We start from the raw sequence: 19,089 nt of genomic DNA on the forward strand, positions 1-19,089 counted from the left end.
ATGAACCATTAGCCACATCTGTAACTACTGAGCGACTTTAACGTTTCACTTCATTTAGATTTTAGTTCATTTTCTCTTTACGATGGCTTTGCTGTTGTTTTGTTGTTGTCCTCTTCAGCTCTGCCAGGTCATTTTTATTATGCATTCATGACCGCGGGTCTGCAGCTGTTCTAATGACGGTTACCTAAGAGCACTAATGATGATAAAATGTGCAAAGCTAATTGGTGCAGCCTGGGATTACATAGCAAAAGGTTCAGTAACCCCATTTCCAATTAATGTAATAAAATCCTATCCGATGATCGTCTTTTTCCAGAATCACTTTGTGAAGCCAGTCCAAATTTATTCACATATTATTTACATCTGCGTGTTTGAAGGTCCAGAGCAGAGATACTCAGCTGGCTTTGTTTAAGGGCCACTTCTGTAAAAAGACGGGAGGCCAGGGGCCAGTCGCTGCAGCCCCATATGTGATTCTATGATTTTACGACTTTTTTAGGACTTTTCTCAGATTTTAGGACATACATATGATTTTAGGATATCTCTAGGATTTGAGAGAGTTTTTGGGGTTTTGGGATTTTTCTAGGATTTTAAGACATTTCTAGTATTTTTTAGGGTTTAAGGACATTTCTAAGATTTTAGGACTGTTTTAGGCTTTTAGGATGTGTCTAAGACTTAAGAACATTTCTATGATTTTAGGACGTTTCTGAGATTTTAGGATATTTCTAGGATTTTAACACATCTCCAGAATTAAAGGAAATTTCTAAGATTTTAGGACTTTTCTAGGATTTTTGGACATTTCAAAGATATTACGACGTGTCTAGGATTCTGGGAGGTTTTTCAGATTTTAGGATTTTTTCAGGATGCTAGAGCAACTGAGCAGTATGGCTGCGTGCAGGGGTGCAGCAGTTTGGCTTCTGGTTTTTGTGTATTTTTATAAAACAGACAAACCAAACACTGGCTCTAGATAGCGAAATTCATGTTTTTTTTGGATTTTGTGTCAGCCACCGTAGATAGAAGCCCCTACACAAAGATCAGCATTGGAAAAACAATGTTTTTTTTAACAACAAAGGCAGGCTCTCTTTGTCATAGGTGGCTCGTCATTCTCTGAAACTTCAGCCAGAGATAAGAAGAACAGCTGAGGTGGTTATCAAGCGTCTCTGCAAACCGGAGCTTTACGCTCGCTCTTTCAGTACATTTTGCTCACGATACTCGTGATCTTTAAGTGAAGTAAAGGATCTGACTACTTCTTCCACCCCTTCTCTGTGAGGGTTGGAGAGGTTAAAAAGTTATTCAACATATTTTGGCGATGCACCCACCAAACTACCATCATTGCCAAACTTGCTAAATTTGTCCTAATTCGTAAATCGCTTGTGCTCCATCAGCAGATAATAGCAACCCTCCGGCGTTGACCAATTGCACCGGCTGCGACTCTCCAAAATTCCCTACCCTCCCTCCTGTTTTTACTTTGGAACACCCACAAATCCCCAAAAAACAGCAAAGAAAAGGCTGATGATGCAAATGTCTTTAAACGAGTCTCTGGCTGTTATTTGCCTGCTTGTAAACTCTCAGAGGTCTGACTGCGCTGCCTGTAAATCTGTGTGTTACTGTAAGTCTGTGATTACTGTGAGTCAGTGATGATGTCACAGCTCGCTGACCTCACATGACAGGGAGCGCCGTAATGTCACCCAGGCCGCGGGGTCAAAGAGGAGACACTAATGAGGTCATTATTGACTGTAAAACCTGTGTCTTGTTTGTGACTCTCGCCTCGCTCCTTTAAAACTAAGTCAAGTTTGAATTTTATGCCTCACATCTTGACTGCGTTTCATTGTTTTTATTGTTGTCTTGAATTTTGTCTTCAGGTAAAATGTGTTTGTTTACTGAGTTTTAACATTTTAAAACCTTGAATTACATGTTACGCTCAAAATCGACTCACTGTGCAACTTTCTTGGGTGGTTCATTGACTTATTTTTGCATGAGAGTCTCTATCAGTCCTGTGTCAGTGGACAGACAGGAGGACACTACCTGTTTTTCTCTGATTTGCACTGTCAGCTATGGTAGTCGTATAGTACGTATGGTTAGGATTAGGCAAAACAGGCACAACAGGAAGCAAACATTGGACTCACGCATGAAAGTCCATGGTTAGTTGGATCCATCCACCACTGCACCGGCCCTTAAGAGACCTTTGTGTGCTTATGGGGGACATCAGGACTTTTCATATTGAATATTTTTTTCTGAAAACAGAGCACTAAGTGAACCCTAACCAGCTAAAAGCATGCACAATACATTTAACCCTTTAGAACCTGGATTGGCATCAGTTTTGTTGATGCCCATTAAAAGCATTTAAACGTCTCCGGCTAAGACTTGGCGAGATATGTCCAGAGATATGTTTCAATGTCCACTGAAAAAAAAATTAGTAAAAAATGACAAGAAATGACTTGTTCAAAATTTTGCCACAGAAATAATATACGTATTTAGCACTTCCTCTCATTCTTTTTCCTCGATATTTTCTTGAAACCTTTAACTAATTTTCTGCTAATTTTGGGCCATTTCTTGCTAAGTTTCTCATTAACTTTTTCATGTATTTTTTTTAAGCAATTAAGCAATTTCCACTGATTCAAAGGGTCAATATTACATTTCTTATAAGCTAATTTAATGGTGATATAAATGAACTCTACTGTACTTTTTTTTTGAAAAGATTGACTCAATGTCCACAACAGAAAAACGGCCATCCAAATTACTAAAAATAAAAACTTTTGTCTCTCTGGCCTCATAATATTTTACAATGCTGTTCTTCCCTTTTTCCTTCTCACCTCCATCTCTCTTTTTTCTCCCTTGTCATGCATGTGTGTTCGTGTGTGTGTGTGTTCGTGTTCGCTTCCTGTGTCCCACTAAGCCCCCTAAAGCCTAAGCTAAACACCTCGGCTGTGAAAGGTTGTTCCAGGGTCAGAGGAAATTGAAAATACGCTCGCTAGCAAAACTCACACGCATCATCATACACACACGCATACACACACACTCTTTTCTTTCCCCTCGCTGACTGTCACACACCCACACCGTCTCCACTTGGGCTAACTGAGGTAAGCGAGCGCGCGTGTGTTGATGTAAAGTGTTAAAAGCTTAAACGGACATAGCGGTGGAATGTAAAGATAAGGCGTCTTTGCTTTTACAAAGAAACACACACACACTCGCACCGCAGCCACACGGTAATTATCTAACTTACACACATGACGGCGTTAATGGGCTAAGCACCGCCAAATCTTCCCGTCCCCTGACCTGGAACGGGAACACTGGAAGTCTGACACATTACACAAGAGGTTGTGACCTTGTAATGGAACAGATGAGGTCACCTAAAGCTCCAGTAGAGATTTTTTAACTTTTTTTTAGGGTGGCAGATGTTTGGTTGTGTGTTTATGAACACACATGAGGGATGTGAATAAGAGCTGGTTTGAACCTTCACTGACCTCTGAATCAACAGTCATCGCCTCGCCACTATCTGTTCAATCACAGCTTGAATCAGAGATGATTTCATCTGCATCACCGACTCCTACGCAAGGTTTGTTTTTTTTCCCCAAACTCTGAGATTCACAACACGACTCGATCAAACCAGCGCTCCGTTGATTTTTACTGAACTATTATATGAGCAGCTGTGCAGCAGGTTGATGGAGCTTCAAATGACTAATGACCAGTTTACTTGTAAGGGCATGTAGTGAATACTGACATACATTTAAACACACACACACACACACACACACATACACACACGTTAGGGATGTCAGCATTAACACATCAATCATGATGCAGTTAAAGTTTGTACATATTAACTTTTTAAATTCACATTAAATGCAGCCAATTTGTCGACAGTATTTGAAGATTTCTGCATATTGGGGTCCCTAAACAGTCTTAAAACGCTGCAGCCTTTTAGCTGAGCACACAGGTGCAGCTTATCAGACTGATGTCAGCGAGAAACAGCGTCGCAAAAAACAGCAAAGAATCACCAACCACATGTAGATGAAACTGAATTGAAGACGATAACCGCAGCGACATGGGTCATTCATACCTGTATGAACTGAGGAAAGCAACCAAGCTGGAAAGTGCAGATGTTTTTGTTTGATTCCCAATCAAGACAATCTGGTAAGAATTGCTTTACGTCATCAATATGGACTTCAAAATTATTTGAAAATGCAAAAAAGTGGATTTTTTTTTTAAAAAAAAGTAATTATTTGTGATTGCCTGTTGAAATTCAGCGAATAATTGGATTTTAAAATAATAGTCATTTGACAGTTTTGCATTAACAATCTGAAGTTATCAAACAAACGTAGTGGAGTATAAAGAACAACATTTGCCTCTGAAATTTGGTGAAGTAGGAGTAGAAAGTAGTATAAAATGGAAATACTCCAGTGAAATACTTGTAGCTCATAATTTTGGTTGAGTAGATGTACTTAGTTACTTCCCACCTCTAAAACGAGATATAAACAGCTTCATCTGTCCGCAGCGATGTGACGCTGTCCGTGGTGCTCACGCTCCCGCCCCTTTGCATCAAATGTAATTTTAATGTCGTTCTGATTCAGCAGTTTTGCAGCGTTTGTGGGCTGAATTACTGAACGTCAGTCAAAAGCAGAATGTGAGACCGAGTTTCATGCTTTTATTGTGAAATGCAAGTGAAACCAATGCTAATGAATTCGGCATTACGGCAACCTCGAGCTCTTCAGACTAACTCCAGGTGACCTTTTGAGCTTTCTAAATACAGACACGAAAGTACAGTCGATCATTTCCCACACTGAACAATTCCTCCCTTTTCAACGTTTAACCTTTTGCATAATCTGTACGTCTTGTTTTGAAAAACAGGCTCATCTGTGCATGAATGTGGAGGATTGTACGTTAAGGCTGTTTATCTGGAGGATTTACATACATTACATACAGTCTTTTCTCAGAGTAATCCACGGGGCGCAGGCATGTTGCTGAGGTTAAACAGGCCTCACGTATATACAGAAATTATCTTTAGCTTCTGATTCATGTTGAGCGGTTTTGAATTTATACGTTATTTATTTGTTTGCTCGTTTTTGAAGTTTCTACATGTTTGTTTGGTTTCTGAGTTTTTTTAATGGGAGGACGGGCTGGAATTTTTCTTTTTTTCTGTCTGCTTGTTATATGTTTATTTGTCACTATATTTACTGCTTATAAATAATGAAACAAATATTGTGCACAAAAGCATTGAGGTTTTTTTTTCTTTTTTAGTTTGGATTTCTTTGCTCTTTTGGCATTTAAGTTTAATTCCAGAGATTTAATGCTTTTTTCAGGTATGTAAATTGTGTTTTTGTCCACTTAAACTTCCCTCAAAGCTTATAATTTAACTGAACATTAATGATTGATCAATATGTTGCCTTTATTAAGCTTTAATGGCATGGAGTAAGTGTGTAGGCATTTTTCTACATTTAGATAGTTTTCTGATGGCCTTGCACCTACGTGATATATTTACTTAAGGGGTTAAAATATATTTTTTTAAAAATACCCCAAAAGTTCAATTCAGATTTAAATTCATGTCCTGAAAATCCATTTTCAGCATGGAAAAAAACAGATCTGTCATTTAAGGAGAACTTAAATATGCTGACGAGTGTTCAGTACACCACTTATTTTCTGTGTTAACCCTTTGAAACCTGAAGACATTGGACTGATTTCTTTCAAAAACATAGGAAGAAGGACCAAGTTATGAAAAAATCACCAAAACCAAAGCAAAAAGTTACAAAACAATCTAAACTTTTAACTAAAGTTTAAAAAAGCAAACAAACAAGAAAGCACTTAAAAATAAAAATTATTCAATAACATAACTTTAATTTGGAATTATGATAATAAGTATAATTTTCTGAATATTTTTCCAAAGCTTTAAATAAAGTGATCTTCTGCTGCATGTTATCCCTTCTCTTATCTGATAAAGCTGAAAAAGCCCCCAAAAATAATCTTTAAAAAAAGAAAGAAAATTATCTTGTTTTCTTTCTATTTTTTTTTTTTTTTTGACCAGTTCTTATTTTCATATGCCTTAAATGACAATATTTCTATTCTAAATTTTGGAGGAATATTTTCATTAGTTTGTAGAATAAAAAAACATATTTGATGCAAATCAATCACCGAAAATTACACCATTAATCTCCGCCAGAGATCAGCCTTTGACTTTCAAATTTCGGGCCTTTGTGTTATTATACAGGTTTGTGAAGACTTTTCCAAAACTTTCAGGGTATGTTTCATTTTCCAAAACTTTTCCAGATTTTTCATGACCATACGAACCCTGTTCGTTAGGTTTAAAGATTTGATCGAGTCATTTCGACCTCAGAGACGCGTTTAACCGATGTTACATGTTTCATGAGATCAGTTGTGAGATGTCAGCGCTTGTGTGTTCACCAGAGGACGACGGAAAGATAAAATACTTTGCGCCGTCAACCCAAACTTAATCAAAACAATGCTTTCTTTTCTTTGCTGTCACTTTGCTCCTCTCTTTCTGGCCGGCTGCCATGTGTTTCTGCTCCGCTAGGCGGCAGCATTGAGCCGCTGTCAGAGAACGAGTGCTGGGAGGAAGAGAAGGAAAGAGGAAGAGAGAGGGGGTCTTTAGTGAAATTTAATGATTTTGACTTGTTCCTTAAATCTGTGCTGACTGAGAGACAACTGAGAAGAAGGAGGAGATGGAGAAGGAGAGGTGCGAACGCGGAGGAGAACAAAAGAAAATGGGGATTTAGATGAGAAAGAGACAAAAAAGAGGCACAAAAGTGAAGATTAAAACAAAGAAAATGAGGGAAAACAGCAGCAGAGTTAAAGATGAGAGGAAGAGGGGAAAGAAGAGGTTAAATATGAGCTTCAGATGGGTGTAAAGAGGGAAGAAGAGGTTAAAAATGAGGAAAAAGAGGGTAAACTGAGAAAAAATTGTGTGAAAATCACATTTCTGCTTCATTCTCACTCATTACTGTCTGGATGACCCTTCGCAGGTGTGTGTGTGTGTGTGTGTGTGTGTGTGTGTGTGTGTGTGTGTGTGTGTGCTGCAGCTGGGGTCAGGGTCTCCGCTCTGCTGCTCCGTTACGTAACGGCCGGTTCTACCCCTGATCACAGAAAAGTGAGGACCTAATTGAAGCCAGTCATTTTCTTTGGAACCGAGGTGGCGCAGCAGCGTGCCGAGAACAGCCGCGACTTCCCCCCAGCGCCTGCGCCTCATTGATCCGACTGCTTTCTGAAGACTTTAGAAAGGAGAAGCCGAGGACGGGACGGGGACACGTGGCCTGGGAGGAGAGCCGGAGTCGAACCTGTGACCCTTTCGTTTACCGGATGCTTTGAGTCAGTCGGTTCAGCTCGCAGGTCAACTGAGTTTTAATCAGTTTGGGATCAGGGAAAGCAGACAGAGGGGGGTGATGGGAAATAGAAGAGAGAGGTGTAACCTCACTGAGCGTCTGTGAGAAAAGAAAGAAAGAAAGAAAGAAAGAAAGAAAGAAAGAAAGAAAGAAAGGAGCAGGACTCTATCTCTGTTGAAGTGCCTTTGAGCAAGACGCTATTCCAGTGTAAAAAAGAGTTAAAGATGAAGAGAATAAGGTGATGATCTGTTCATTAACCCTTTAAAACCTGACCAAATTGGTTTAATTTCTTAAAAAAAATAAAATAGAGAAGGTGACGAGCAAATTAACATGACATGGCCCAAATGTTAGCAAAAAAAATAGTAAAAAGTGAAAATATGAAGAAAAAAAAAAGACCTAACGCACAGACAAAACACATTTTATTTTTTTATGTTTTGATGTTATTTTATTCTGTAATATAATTTTAAATATAAATTCATTATAATTATAAACATTTTTTTCAATTTTTTTGAAAAATTTTCTGATAATCGTATTTTTTTTAGGTAATTTTCTTGTTACACATAACTAATTTCTTGTGATTCGTGGAACATTTCTGGACAAGTTTTGTCATAACCTTCCCCCACTATATAACCAAACCACCTTGCCCAGGTTTTAAAGATGAAATAGTTTGTGAAAGTCATCTGAGCGCAGCACAAAAACTGATGCTGATCCAAGTTTCAAAGGGTTAAATGGCCACTAAAAGAGTATCAACTTTTTGCTTTGAGACCAACGTTTCTACTCTAAAATGATGATTTTTATGCGCATTTGGCTCAATTCTGGAAACATTACGATCACTACTCCGTGCGTAAAGGCGCGTCTTTGTTGCGATTTTTTTAAAGCAATAACGGAATTTCGTTATTGATCTAATGCTGCCACTAGCCTGTTAAACCAGGTGACATTAATCCTGATGTGCGCGCGGCGCTGTTGCAGCCTGCAGGTGATTAGTTCAGGAGTGCGCACGTCCTGCACGGAGTCATAAACTGAAAGTCCCGCTCCTCTCCCTCTCTCTCTCTCTCTCTCTCTCTCTCCGTCTCTGTTTCTCTCTCGCTGGCGCGCGGCCAGCTCCAGCACGCTCCAAGCCTCCTCTCCTCTTGCGCCGCTTGCCGCTCACTTTACACCACCCCTCCTTCTGAGAGGAGAGAGGAGGGGAAAGAGGAGGAGGAGGAGGAAAGGGGGGGTCCTCCAGGAGCTGAAAGAGGTGGAGCAGAGGGGAGGGATGGAGGGAAGAGGAGGAGGAGGGGAGTCTCTCTGCCTCTGTAGCCGACGCAGGAGTGGAGGTGGGGTGGGGTTGGAGGGGGGCGACGGGAGCCCTTGGCCGCCTATTCGCCTTCCAGTTGCCTCCGCACTATATAAACACTCATTGGTGCCTCTGGCTTGACGCACACACACATTTTACGCACGCACACACACACACACACACACACACACACACACACACACACACACTGAGGGTGACTTGTATAGGCAGCCAGAGAGAGAGAGAGAGAGAGAGAGAGAGAGAGAGGAGCGCTCTCAGAAACAGAAAGGTACACAGAGACGAGAGTGGACGACAGAAAGTAAGAGAAGGAGAAAGAGGACGGTGGCTCCAGAGCATCTCCTGCGCACCTTTTCCCTCCTGCACGCTCACGGATCTTAAAAAAACTCCACACTTTATCTTCCTCGTGTTTGCTCCAGAGAGAGATTACAACTTTTATAAACTTTTCTTTTTTCCCTATTTTTTTTTTTTTTGGAGTTGACAGAGACGCGATTCCTGGAAGACTTTTCGTTCATTTCTCCCCTTCTCTCCAAACCAAGTCTTTCCATCCCCCGAGAAGTTTTTAAAAAGTAAAGCCCTTGTTAGTTCCAGGGCTCGGTTTCTTCACTTTTTCCACGTGTCCCACGGTGTCCCAGCTCCTGACATAAACGTGTCACCTAGAGATTTTTTTTTTGCTTGCCTTCAAGTTTCAGACTCATTTTAAGTCACTGATCCACAAACGAGACCAAAAATGAGATTTCAAACATCAGGACAGTGTCCAGTCTTGTGTGCGTCCTGTTCTAGATGCTTAAATCATTAAAAAAGTGAGTTTTGATGGTTTTCCACTTTACAAGCTGAGGTGTGATACTGAAGACACAGGGAGCCGGGAAGCGCAGCTCACCTGTAGCATCTCCTCCGCTCAGCTTTGATTTGCACTTTTTTACGCACAAAAACGCCACTTTGTGACCATTTGAAGAGAGAAATCCAATCTGTCTGAGAGAAAGAACCGCACTCCACACCGTTCATTCATTCTGAGAACAGCCGCCTCGGCTTTGGAGTGCGTAAAGGAGCTTTGCGCTTTTACGCAAAAAAAAACCCAAACAAACTTTTTAACCTTCCCGGAGATCCAGATCTGATAATTTTTGCTTCCAAAGTTGAAAAAACCATTCTCGCAGCTTTTTGAGAGTCATCCAGAGCTCCAGAGAGACCGCCGGGCTCTCCATCACCATGCTGTTCGACACTTTCGACCTCGTCTCGGCTCTGGCCACTCTGGCCGCCTGCCTGGTGTCCATGGCCCTGCTCCTCGCCGTGTCCCAGCAGCTGTGGCAGCTCCGGTGGACAGCCACGCGGGATAAAAACTGCAAGCTGCCCATGCCCAAAGGATCCATGGGCTTCCCGTTCATCGGCGAGACCTGCCACTGGCTCCTGCAGGTAAGCGCGCCCTCGGGGCGGGGAGGGGAGCGCGACACGGTGTCTGGATCTGCGCGGGTCCCGGTGTCTGATGATGAAATCAGCCTTATCTGTTTTTTTTATGTCATTCTTTGAGACTTTTTTGGCGCTCTGGGTTCATTCATCACACTTTTCCACTGTTTTCTGTGTGTGCGCTCCTTTAACGGATCAGTCCACAATATCAAGTTACTAATGATGAGTTAGTCTGCAGCGGGACAGTGAGGCAATCTAATTTTGACTGGCAGAGAGCATTTTAACCACAAATATTGCACTCTTTCACAGATTTTGCCACATGCAATTCGTGCGCTCCAATTCGAGATGTTGCAAATTCTTGCTTTTCCCGCAACTTTAATCAATTTGACGCAACATCTCACGATGCGCACCGTTAAATCAAGTCATAAAGTCTCATCTCAGCGCGGATAATCTCTATTTTCTTGCAAAATATGTGTCTTTAGGTACATTTAAACTGCTTCATCATCATCTTGCGCGCATGTGATGCACACAGAGCGTCTCCAGTCCGCGCACAGACAAACACGCGCGAGCATCAAAGACATTCACTTCACTTTTGATTAGTTTATAGCGCTGCAATCTCTCCCTCTCTCTCTCTCTCTCGCACTCAACTGTGGCTCCACCAGGCGATCAGATCACTTTGTGTTTTTTATTATCTCAGACGGGAGCGTGTCGGGTCAGCCAACCGCGGCGCGACTTTCCCTGCGCGTCAGGCTATCGATCTTATCTGATACGCTGCTGGCGATTAGTGGCGGCAAATATAGAGTAGAACATAAAGGCTGAGGATTTCAAATTAATGTTTGATGGTCAAAAATGACAAGAATGCGATTAGCTGGGTTTGTGCAGAGACAGAATGAGGAGAGAAAAGGGAGATTTCTGTGCGTAAAAGGGGTTAAGGTGAGGGTAAAGTGCACAGTGTTGCAGCTCCGCTCTCTCTGCATGCTGCATGTTTCAGAAATCAGTCCAAAATTCCTCCTTTTACAAGCTGATTGATAGAAGGTCGCAGTAATCCAGTGATGTGCATGAACTTTTTAAAAACTTTCAGGGACAAATACTGATCATTTTTGGGGTCCATTTGCTTCCAAAATTGGGGAACTGATCTTCAAAGTATCAACTCCTGATCAATCACAATCATTTGTGTGTCTGAACTTAAAAGGAAAAGCAAAAAAGGGAGTTTTATCAGCTAAGAGAAGAAAGCTTAAGTTTGCAGTTTGACCCCACCGGGCTGCACGCGAGTCCTGCTACTAAGCAGCCGTTGTCAGCGCGAACTGATGGCTCCCAGGAGCACGCGGACAGAAAAAGTTTGGGGGGGGGGTGTAAGAGAACAAATCAAAAAAGTAACAGAGAGAGAGAGAGAGAGAGAGAGAGAGAGAGAGAGAGAGAGAGAGAGAGAGAGAAACCTCAAAAAGAAAGCAAAGGAGGGAGTGACGAGCGGAGGCACGTTGGCCGTGCGCGGGGCTTGAACTCGCGGTGCTCCTCTCCGTTACATCTGACACCGAGCGAGACGCGTTCCCGGAATGCAACCGAGGACCACGGCCAAGTTTATGTGGAGGGGAGGGGGGGAGTAATGTCAGTCAGATAGAGGAATGAAAGGCTGTCTATACTTATGAGGACCAAATGTCCCCAAAAGCAGAGAGGAATCTGGCACAAGTCACTTGGCCGGTCCTTTGACCTTGTCTTAAAGTTGAGCTTAATGTAGTCAATGAAATGCCTCGTGAACGCTGTTAAACTGCACTGTAAAATCTGAAAAGTTGATCTTACTTAAAATAATCTTGGAACCCGTTTGCCTTGAAAAATGTAACTGTAACTATTAGTCTTAATTTAGGTTTAGTTTACATGTAATGGTTAAGTTTACTTAAAATCTAGTTATATTTACTTAATTTTCAGGAGTTGTTGCAATGTAAAAGTTACAAGTTTAACTAAATCAGTCTTTCTAGGTTTTAGCAACTTCAGTAAACCAAGTATACTGTGCACTGTAAAATGTGAACAGTTGATCTCACTTGAAATATTCTTGGAAACAAATTACCTTGAAAGTGTAAGCATATTGATTAGTCTTAATTTCATGTTAAGTTTCTATCTAATTGTTAAGTTTACATAAAACCTTGTTTTATTTACTTAAGTGTGGGGAGTTGCTGCAACTTTAAAATAAGTTTAATTACATCAATCTTTCTCAGTTTTGGCAACTTCAGTAAACCACTGTAAAATCTGACAAGTTGATCTTACTTGAACTTACTTTAAATAATTGTGGAGATCAATTGGCTTCAAAAAGCAGAGTAAAATTAGCAATACATCCTAATTTTATGTTTACTTTATATCAAAGTTTTAAGTTTACTTAACATCTTGTTGTATTCACTTAATTTGTGAAGTTTTTGCAACATAACAATGCCAATTTTTCTTTCTAAGTGTTAGCAACTTCAGTAAACTAAGTTAGTCTGACTTAATTTGATCATCACAAAGATGATCTTGCCAATGTTGGGGTCAAGAGATCTGCAACCTTTGTTTTGTTAACATGTTTAAAAATACGAATACGATTGAGTAGTTTGTGACCAGAAGAATACAGTGTTTATAGCTCAGTGAACTTGGTTTACTGAAGTTGCTAAAAATTGGAAAGACTGATTTAATTAAACTTGTCTCTTTTAAGTTGCAACAACTTCACAAAGTTAAGTAAATCTAATTAAATGTTTAGTCAATCTAACAATTAGATATGAAGTTTACTTACACTTTTCGAGGCATTTTTTAGTTGGAACAACTTCACAGAGTTACGTAAATTCACTCAATTTTATGCAAGCGGTAAGCAATAAGGTATAAAGTAAACATAAATCCAGATAATTAGTTGTATTTACTTTCCTTCTTCAATGCAATTGGTTACTTATTTTAAGTAAGATCAACTTGTCAGATTTTACAGTGTATGAGAGATGCTGGGTTGCAGCCTAATCCTCATCCACGCTGTGGGGAAAGTGAGACAGACAGAGATGGAGATCTGATGGGACCTTCTTGCCCAGATTGCTGTTTTATGTCTCAGCTACTAGTCTGCTGCTTGATTGCTCACGGAGACGACATGTCAGACAGAGACGGGTCGTCTGTCTTTGGGGGGAACGACCTCCGAATGTGCCAAGAGCTGGAGCGCGCTGAGCATTTGATTAAGTTCAAGAAATTAAGAAATGTAGTGGCAGATGTTAGGGGTTTTTATAGCAAAACGGTTTTGATTAAGAGTGTCAGACCGGAGGAAAATAGCCGCATGCAGACTTTTATTCCACTTCAACAGCAGTGTTTGATGAAGAGATAAGAAGTTCTTGATTAATGCTTTCATGACAAATACAGCGCCAAACCAAGTTTTGCAAACACTCACTACGTTTACATGCACAGTTAAGTCAAGCTACGGTTACAGCTCCATTGGGCCATTAAATTGGACTACTGTCCTCGTACAAGCAAGTAGGGAGAAACGATTTATTGACAGAGGTATGTCCGACTCCACAACGATAGGCGGCGATATGCCCCCTTTCAGCTAGTTGCAAAACTGAATAAGATAGTAAGCAGCAATGGGTCATGTTGAACAGTGAAAAAAGTTAAAAGGCTGTAAGCAGATCCAGAGAGATAAAGTATCTTGAGACAAACCTGATACCTTTTAAAAGTGATATTTTGATTTTTTTAGCTAACAGTTGCTCATTTATACATCAATTGGCAACATTATCATTCATTTTGGGTCAAGCTTTTGTCCACCTGATGATTCTAAGTTCAATATTCACTCTCTTTTAGCTCTGTTTTTGGTCTCCACCAAAGAAAAATATCTTGCTTTTTAGCCAGATACAGCAATATGCAAACACTAGCTAAGTGTTCCTAATTAACACATCCATTAGCAATGTCGTTATTCATTTTGGGTCAAGTTTTTGTCCACCTGATGGATGTTAGTCCAATATTTACTCTCTTTTTGCTCTGTTTTTGGTCTCCACCATCTCCTAAGGGAAATATGTGGCTCTTTAGCCTCTTAATTCTCATCTATGTTCACCAGCAAAGCTTTGTTTGTCTGCTTTTCGGCGTTGAGCAGGTAACACAGTAGGACTTTTGATGGTTTTTGCTGAAAACATTGGCCCACTGCGACTGAAAACGATGCCGTAGAAGCAGGGAACTGAAAGAGTAACGTCCTGGGCTAGACAACAGAGAACTTTTTCATACTGCCACATTGTTTTCACACAGAATAAACTCTTAAAATATTGATTACAGCTGCTTTAGTGACAGGTAAAGTAAAGTATCTAAATATAAGTTGTTCCTGGATTGCAGATTGTGTCTGAGGAATATGTCGTAGTGTAAAAATCTCTGGATAACAAGTGATTGGTGACCGTCTAAAAGTACCTTTAAAGGATTGTGCATTTGGAAAAATGTTTAGGTGTCTATGTGTAGATTAATGTGTGTGTTTATGAATCACATTTGTTAAATGACTGCAAACATTTAATTGTACATGCGTTTAAGGTTATGTGTGCCCATGCTTTGTGTGTATCTTGATATAAACATAAATCTGAACCATGTAGGTAATGTTTGAGTGCACGTGTGTGTGTGTGTGTGTGTGTGTGTGTGTGTGTCTGCTCGGTAGTAACGCTCCTGCTTGGCACCGTCCCTTCGGAAAGCTCCGGCTCCTAATGAGAGCAGACAGGTCTTTGGCAGAGTGACCACAAAACCTTTTTTTTAAACTGCAGATCGCTTTAAAATGGATCGGTCTCAAAAATGTGCTGCTGCGCGTGTTGAGTTAAAAATATACTGTATGTATAAATACTCACATTTAGGGAGAAAGAGTGTTTGTTTAAGAAATCTGGAAGAGTAGTTAAGAGAAAAGAGGAGAATGAGAAAATGTGAGTCAAGAAGAAAGGAGGCAATGACAGTTTAACATATTTAAAGGTCCAGTGTGTAGAATTTGGGGGGATATACTGGCAGGAATATAGTACAATAACAGTATTTTCTTTAGTGTATAATCACCTGAAAATAAGAATTGTTGTGTTTTTCGTTACCTTAGATTGAGCCGTTTATATCTGCATATTAAATGGTTACTCGTCAACAGAGTCTGCAGCGTTGTACCTGCATATTTCTACAGTAGCCCAGAATGGACAAACCAAACACTGGCTCCAAATAGGGGCATTTGTGTTTTCACATCTGCCACCATAGTTATCAGCCTCTCCACAACGAGCTCAATAACATCGGAAAAACACAGATTTTTAAGGTAAAATTGCTTTATACAGCGTTTTTATCCATTTTTCATGCTGTGTTCAGACACCTTTCACATGCATTTACACCTTTAAAACTGAGCAAATTGGTCTGTTTTTTTTTTAAAGCAATTTGGAGAGATATCCCACAAACTGCAAAAAATTAGGAAAAGGAAATGGCCTGGAAAAAACTTCATAAAGGGAGAGAGAAATAATTAGAAAATAATAACAAAAAATAGGAAAAATGTCTCGAAAACCATACTATTATTATTATTATCATTTAATCTACATGTTTATTTGTCTTTCTGTTTTTTTTAAATATTTTATTTTATTATTTCTTTTACCTTTTTCTGTTACATATTTTCTTTTTTTGCAATATTTCTGGTATTTTTCTTGTAACTCATAACTTGTTACTTATATGCTTGAAAGAACTTAAGCAGATCTGTGCAGGGTTCGAAGGGTTAAAAAATGCAACATTATTTATATGTGCTGAATTTAAACAGTTCTGCCTCCACTTGGGGTCACCAAAGTGCAAAGTTCCCAGATGCGGTTGGGAAATTAATTGATGGTTTTGACGTGAAATCAAAAACTTTGGGATTTGGGATTATGTACAAGCTACTAATACAATGTTCTAGAGTTTCTGGGTAATGAAGTTCTTTAAACTTCCACAGAAAAAAAAAGAAAATCACCTATCTGGCCGTCCGGGAGAACGCCACAACACAAGTCTCCTCATTTAATGGAACTGATATCTACACACACACATACACACACACACACACACACACACACACACACACGCAGTGCAGACAGGCTGGACTGAATTTAGGTCAGACCAGAGGAAATGAACACATGGCACAGACACTCAGACTGTACTGTGTGTATATGTGATTTAAGTTTGTGAATGAGCCAGAGTGTACGACACACACACACACACACACACACACAATAGATTTCTATGCAGAAGGTGCAAATGTTATCAGTAGGCAGCATCAGTTCAGCACTTTGAAACTTTGGCATCAATGCACATACACATGCATATAAACTGTACACACACACACACACACACACACACACACACACACACACACACACACACACACGTGCACACACACACTAATGCGTTGCCCGTCTGTCTGCCAGCCTGTCTTCTTGTCTCTGTCTCTGTTGCAGTGATGAAGTGTTAATGATGGTGGGCAGAGTAATAACAGTCCTGCAGACCAAACACTCTCTCATCTCACACAGCGATGACAGCTCGCTCTCGCTCTTCCTCCCTCGTCTCTCTCTCTTCTTCCTCTACACCTGTCCTGCTGCAGCCTGCTCTCTCCGGCAGCACTTCCCTCAAATCCCTCAACATTTAACAGCCAGTTACAGATTGAGCCGAGGTATTGATTTTTCTTTCATCCTTTAATTTCTGCTTATCCTCTTTGACACACTCGTGGTGCCTTCAAGTGCAGTCGCATCCCATCCAATGTGGTTTTCAAAATTTTGCAAGTGGAACGTTTCTGAGAAGTTTTGACTTAAACATCAGCGTTTCCAATTAGTGTACTTCATACCCTGCTTAAATTTTGCCAGGTATACGTGATATATGACTTTGCCTATGCCTTTCAGACTAATAAATAGACAATAGAAACCCACAAAAGGTTAAAAAGTAATATTTTCACACCTATTTTCCGTATTAAATAGAGAAATACAACTGTGCACCATTTGACTTCAACTTTCTCTCGATCACAGAAGACTGACAAGGTTAAATCGCCTCGTTAACTCATCATAAAACACACTTAAAACTCACCCAAACTGTCTTTGGTGCTCTTTCTTGTAATGTAGTTAGTAAGTCCACCGTTCCAACAATCACCAGCTCCTGTTTGGTCAAAATAAATCACTAATTCACCAATTTAGTTGTAGAAAAAACCCCACAGTCTCTCTCTGCCTGCTGGCCGCCGGCTGTTTACAGTCCTGTAACTTCTACCTCTACAACTAAGTACAAACTGGAGACTGATCTCTGGTGGTGCATGCTGTGCACTACATACAATAAGTTTAACATTAAGTATGACGATATAGAAAAACATAGCTCCGGAGATTTCTAAATACCCTAGCATATTGTGATATGGTAAAGCCTGGCCATCACGCCTCTTTTGCTTCCACAGTGCCTTCATGCTATCTAAACTCACACACTGGAGCGGTATGATACCGGCATTTTTTTCTATGAAAATGCAAAGATGGCATAAAGAGCGGACTTCGTAGTGGCTCCATGACGCAATCTGTGTCAACAGAGCTACAGGCTCTCTCTGATCTCAAAAACCAGCGTGTTATGATAAAATCGTGGATAAAAACCACATTTTTATTGTGCATTATTTTCCAGCTGAAGACAGCCGATCACCTCGGAGCGTCTCCGCTCTGCAGCACATGTGGGATCTTTTGTGTTTTTGGGCGAATTGTGCCTTTAACCAGCTCAGACAGAGCCGGGATTGTGAGGGCCTGGTGGCTTCATCTATAGTAAGGTTCCATTACTGCGGTCCAGCCCGCTGTGTGCTGCATAGCTGCGGTTACACAGTCCCGACACACACACACACACACACGCACATACACACATGCACACACAGTAGATGGAAATACTATGAGTATATAAGCACATAACATGCAGCAGACGCACATATAGAGCGTGCACACAGCTAGACAAACACACACACGTGCACATGAGTGTGTGAGCTCAGACGGATCATATTACGATGCTAAATAATTAACTCTTTCTTTCTTTCTTTCTTTCTTTCTTTCTACGAGAGTGGCAGGGAAGTGGCCAGTGTGTGTTTGCTGGGTGAGAGATACATAGTTCATTGAGCGGACACAAGGGGCACCCCGTTACGTGTGTTTGTGTGTGTGTGTTTGTAACAGTGTTAACATTCAAGGCAGGACCCTTGAACCTCCAAGGACTCTTCTTCTCACACCCCTCGAACCTTTTTTCAAGCTTCTCTCCATGTTTCTTTTTCATCGTCTTTATTTTAAGTAATTTATCGACGGAAAATCAAGCGTGAGGCATATCTCTGTTATTCTTGTGTGTAAAAGTCGATGTTTAAGTCTTGTGTTTAAGTTTATCCGTTGCTTTTTGCGTTATCGGTTTCGCTACTGCTATCCTATCGCTCTATTTTTTCTTGTTTTTACTGCTAAATTGAGATTTTTAAACTCTTCCCGGCGTCTTTCTTCCTTTTTTTAATGAAATTCTTTCAACAGTCGTCACCTCAAACTCTAAAAAAGTATGTCGGTATTCGCTTTTGTCGCTGTAGCTTTACCGCAAATCCAGCGACAACAAGTCAATCAAAAATTCTTTCTTTTTTTTTTTTCGGTAAAAGCATCGGTCTCCATCTCACTTTTATCTTCCTCCCTGCTTCTATTCTTCCTCATCCATCCCTCCATCCCTGCCTTCCTCCTCCTCCTCTTGTTCAGATTAGCAGGAGGTGCTGGCAGCGGTCTCCCGTGCCCCTTCTTTCACCCCGAGAACACACTGCTCCCTCCTCCAAACACTCTTGTCCTGGGCCGAGTATAGAGCACAATGTTAAGCTCTCTTTCTCAATGAGTGCGTGCGTGAAAGAGAGCTTATGAACTTTGTGTGTAAATACTAAGAATAAGGCTGGAATTACTAATTTTTTCTTTTCTGTTGTCGACAAATCCCATGAAATGGTCAACAAAGTGTTAGTCCGGCTCTCAACGCTTTGTGGCGCTCAATTCGAAATTTGTTTCTTCCAACTGAAAAAGAAAATATCAAAAATATACTTTTTTTAAAAAAAAAAAAAAAAGGCTCAAGCATTTCCAAAAACAGCTGTCGTTTTTAGTTGGCACAAACAGGAGT

The 19,089-nt window shown here is 40.5% G+C and overlaps 2 protein-coding genes across 3 annotated transcripts in view; one reads left to right on the forward strand and one right to left on the reverse strand.

Annotated features, from left to right (window-relative positions):
- LOC121961985 (uncharacterized) overlaps positions 1 to 19,089 on the reverse strand; it is a 233,782-nt gene that overhangs the window by 20,592 nt on the left and 194,101 nt on the right. The window contains exon 9 of one of the 2 annotated variants that reach the window (XR_015775786.1): positions 16,666 to 17,106. The exons of the other annotated variant lie outside the window; for it this stretch is intronic. The gene's annotated coding sequence lies outside the window, so the exon portion shown is untranslated. Of the gene's footprint in view, positions 1 to 16,665; positions 17,107 to 19,089 lie in introns of those variants that run through there. 2 annotated transcript variants of the gene reach the window in all.
- Positions 8,825 to 19,089, forward strand: part of cyp26b1 (cytochrome P450, family 26, subfamily b, polypeptide 1) — a 41,387-nt gene continuing 31,122 nt past the window's right edge. The window contains exon 1 of the mRNA XM_042512140.2: positions 8,825 to 10,029. Coding sequence (XP_042368074.1) covers positions 9,826 to 10,029 — 204 coding nt within the window. The 5' untranslated portion in view covers positions 8,825 to 9,825. The remainder of the gene's footprint in view (positions 10,030 to 19,089) is intronic.

Source organism: Plectropomus leopardus, chromosome 23, assembly GCF_026936395.1.
Source record: "Plectropomus leopardus strain MGB_pleo_1.0 chromosome 23, ASM2693639v1, whole genome shotgun sequence".
NCBI lineage: Eukaryota > Metazoa > Chordata > Actinopteri > Perciformes > Serranidae > Plectropomus > Plectropomus leopardus.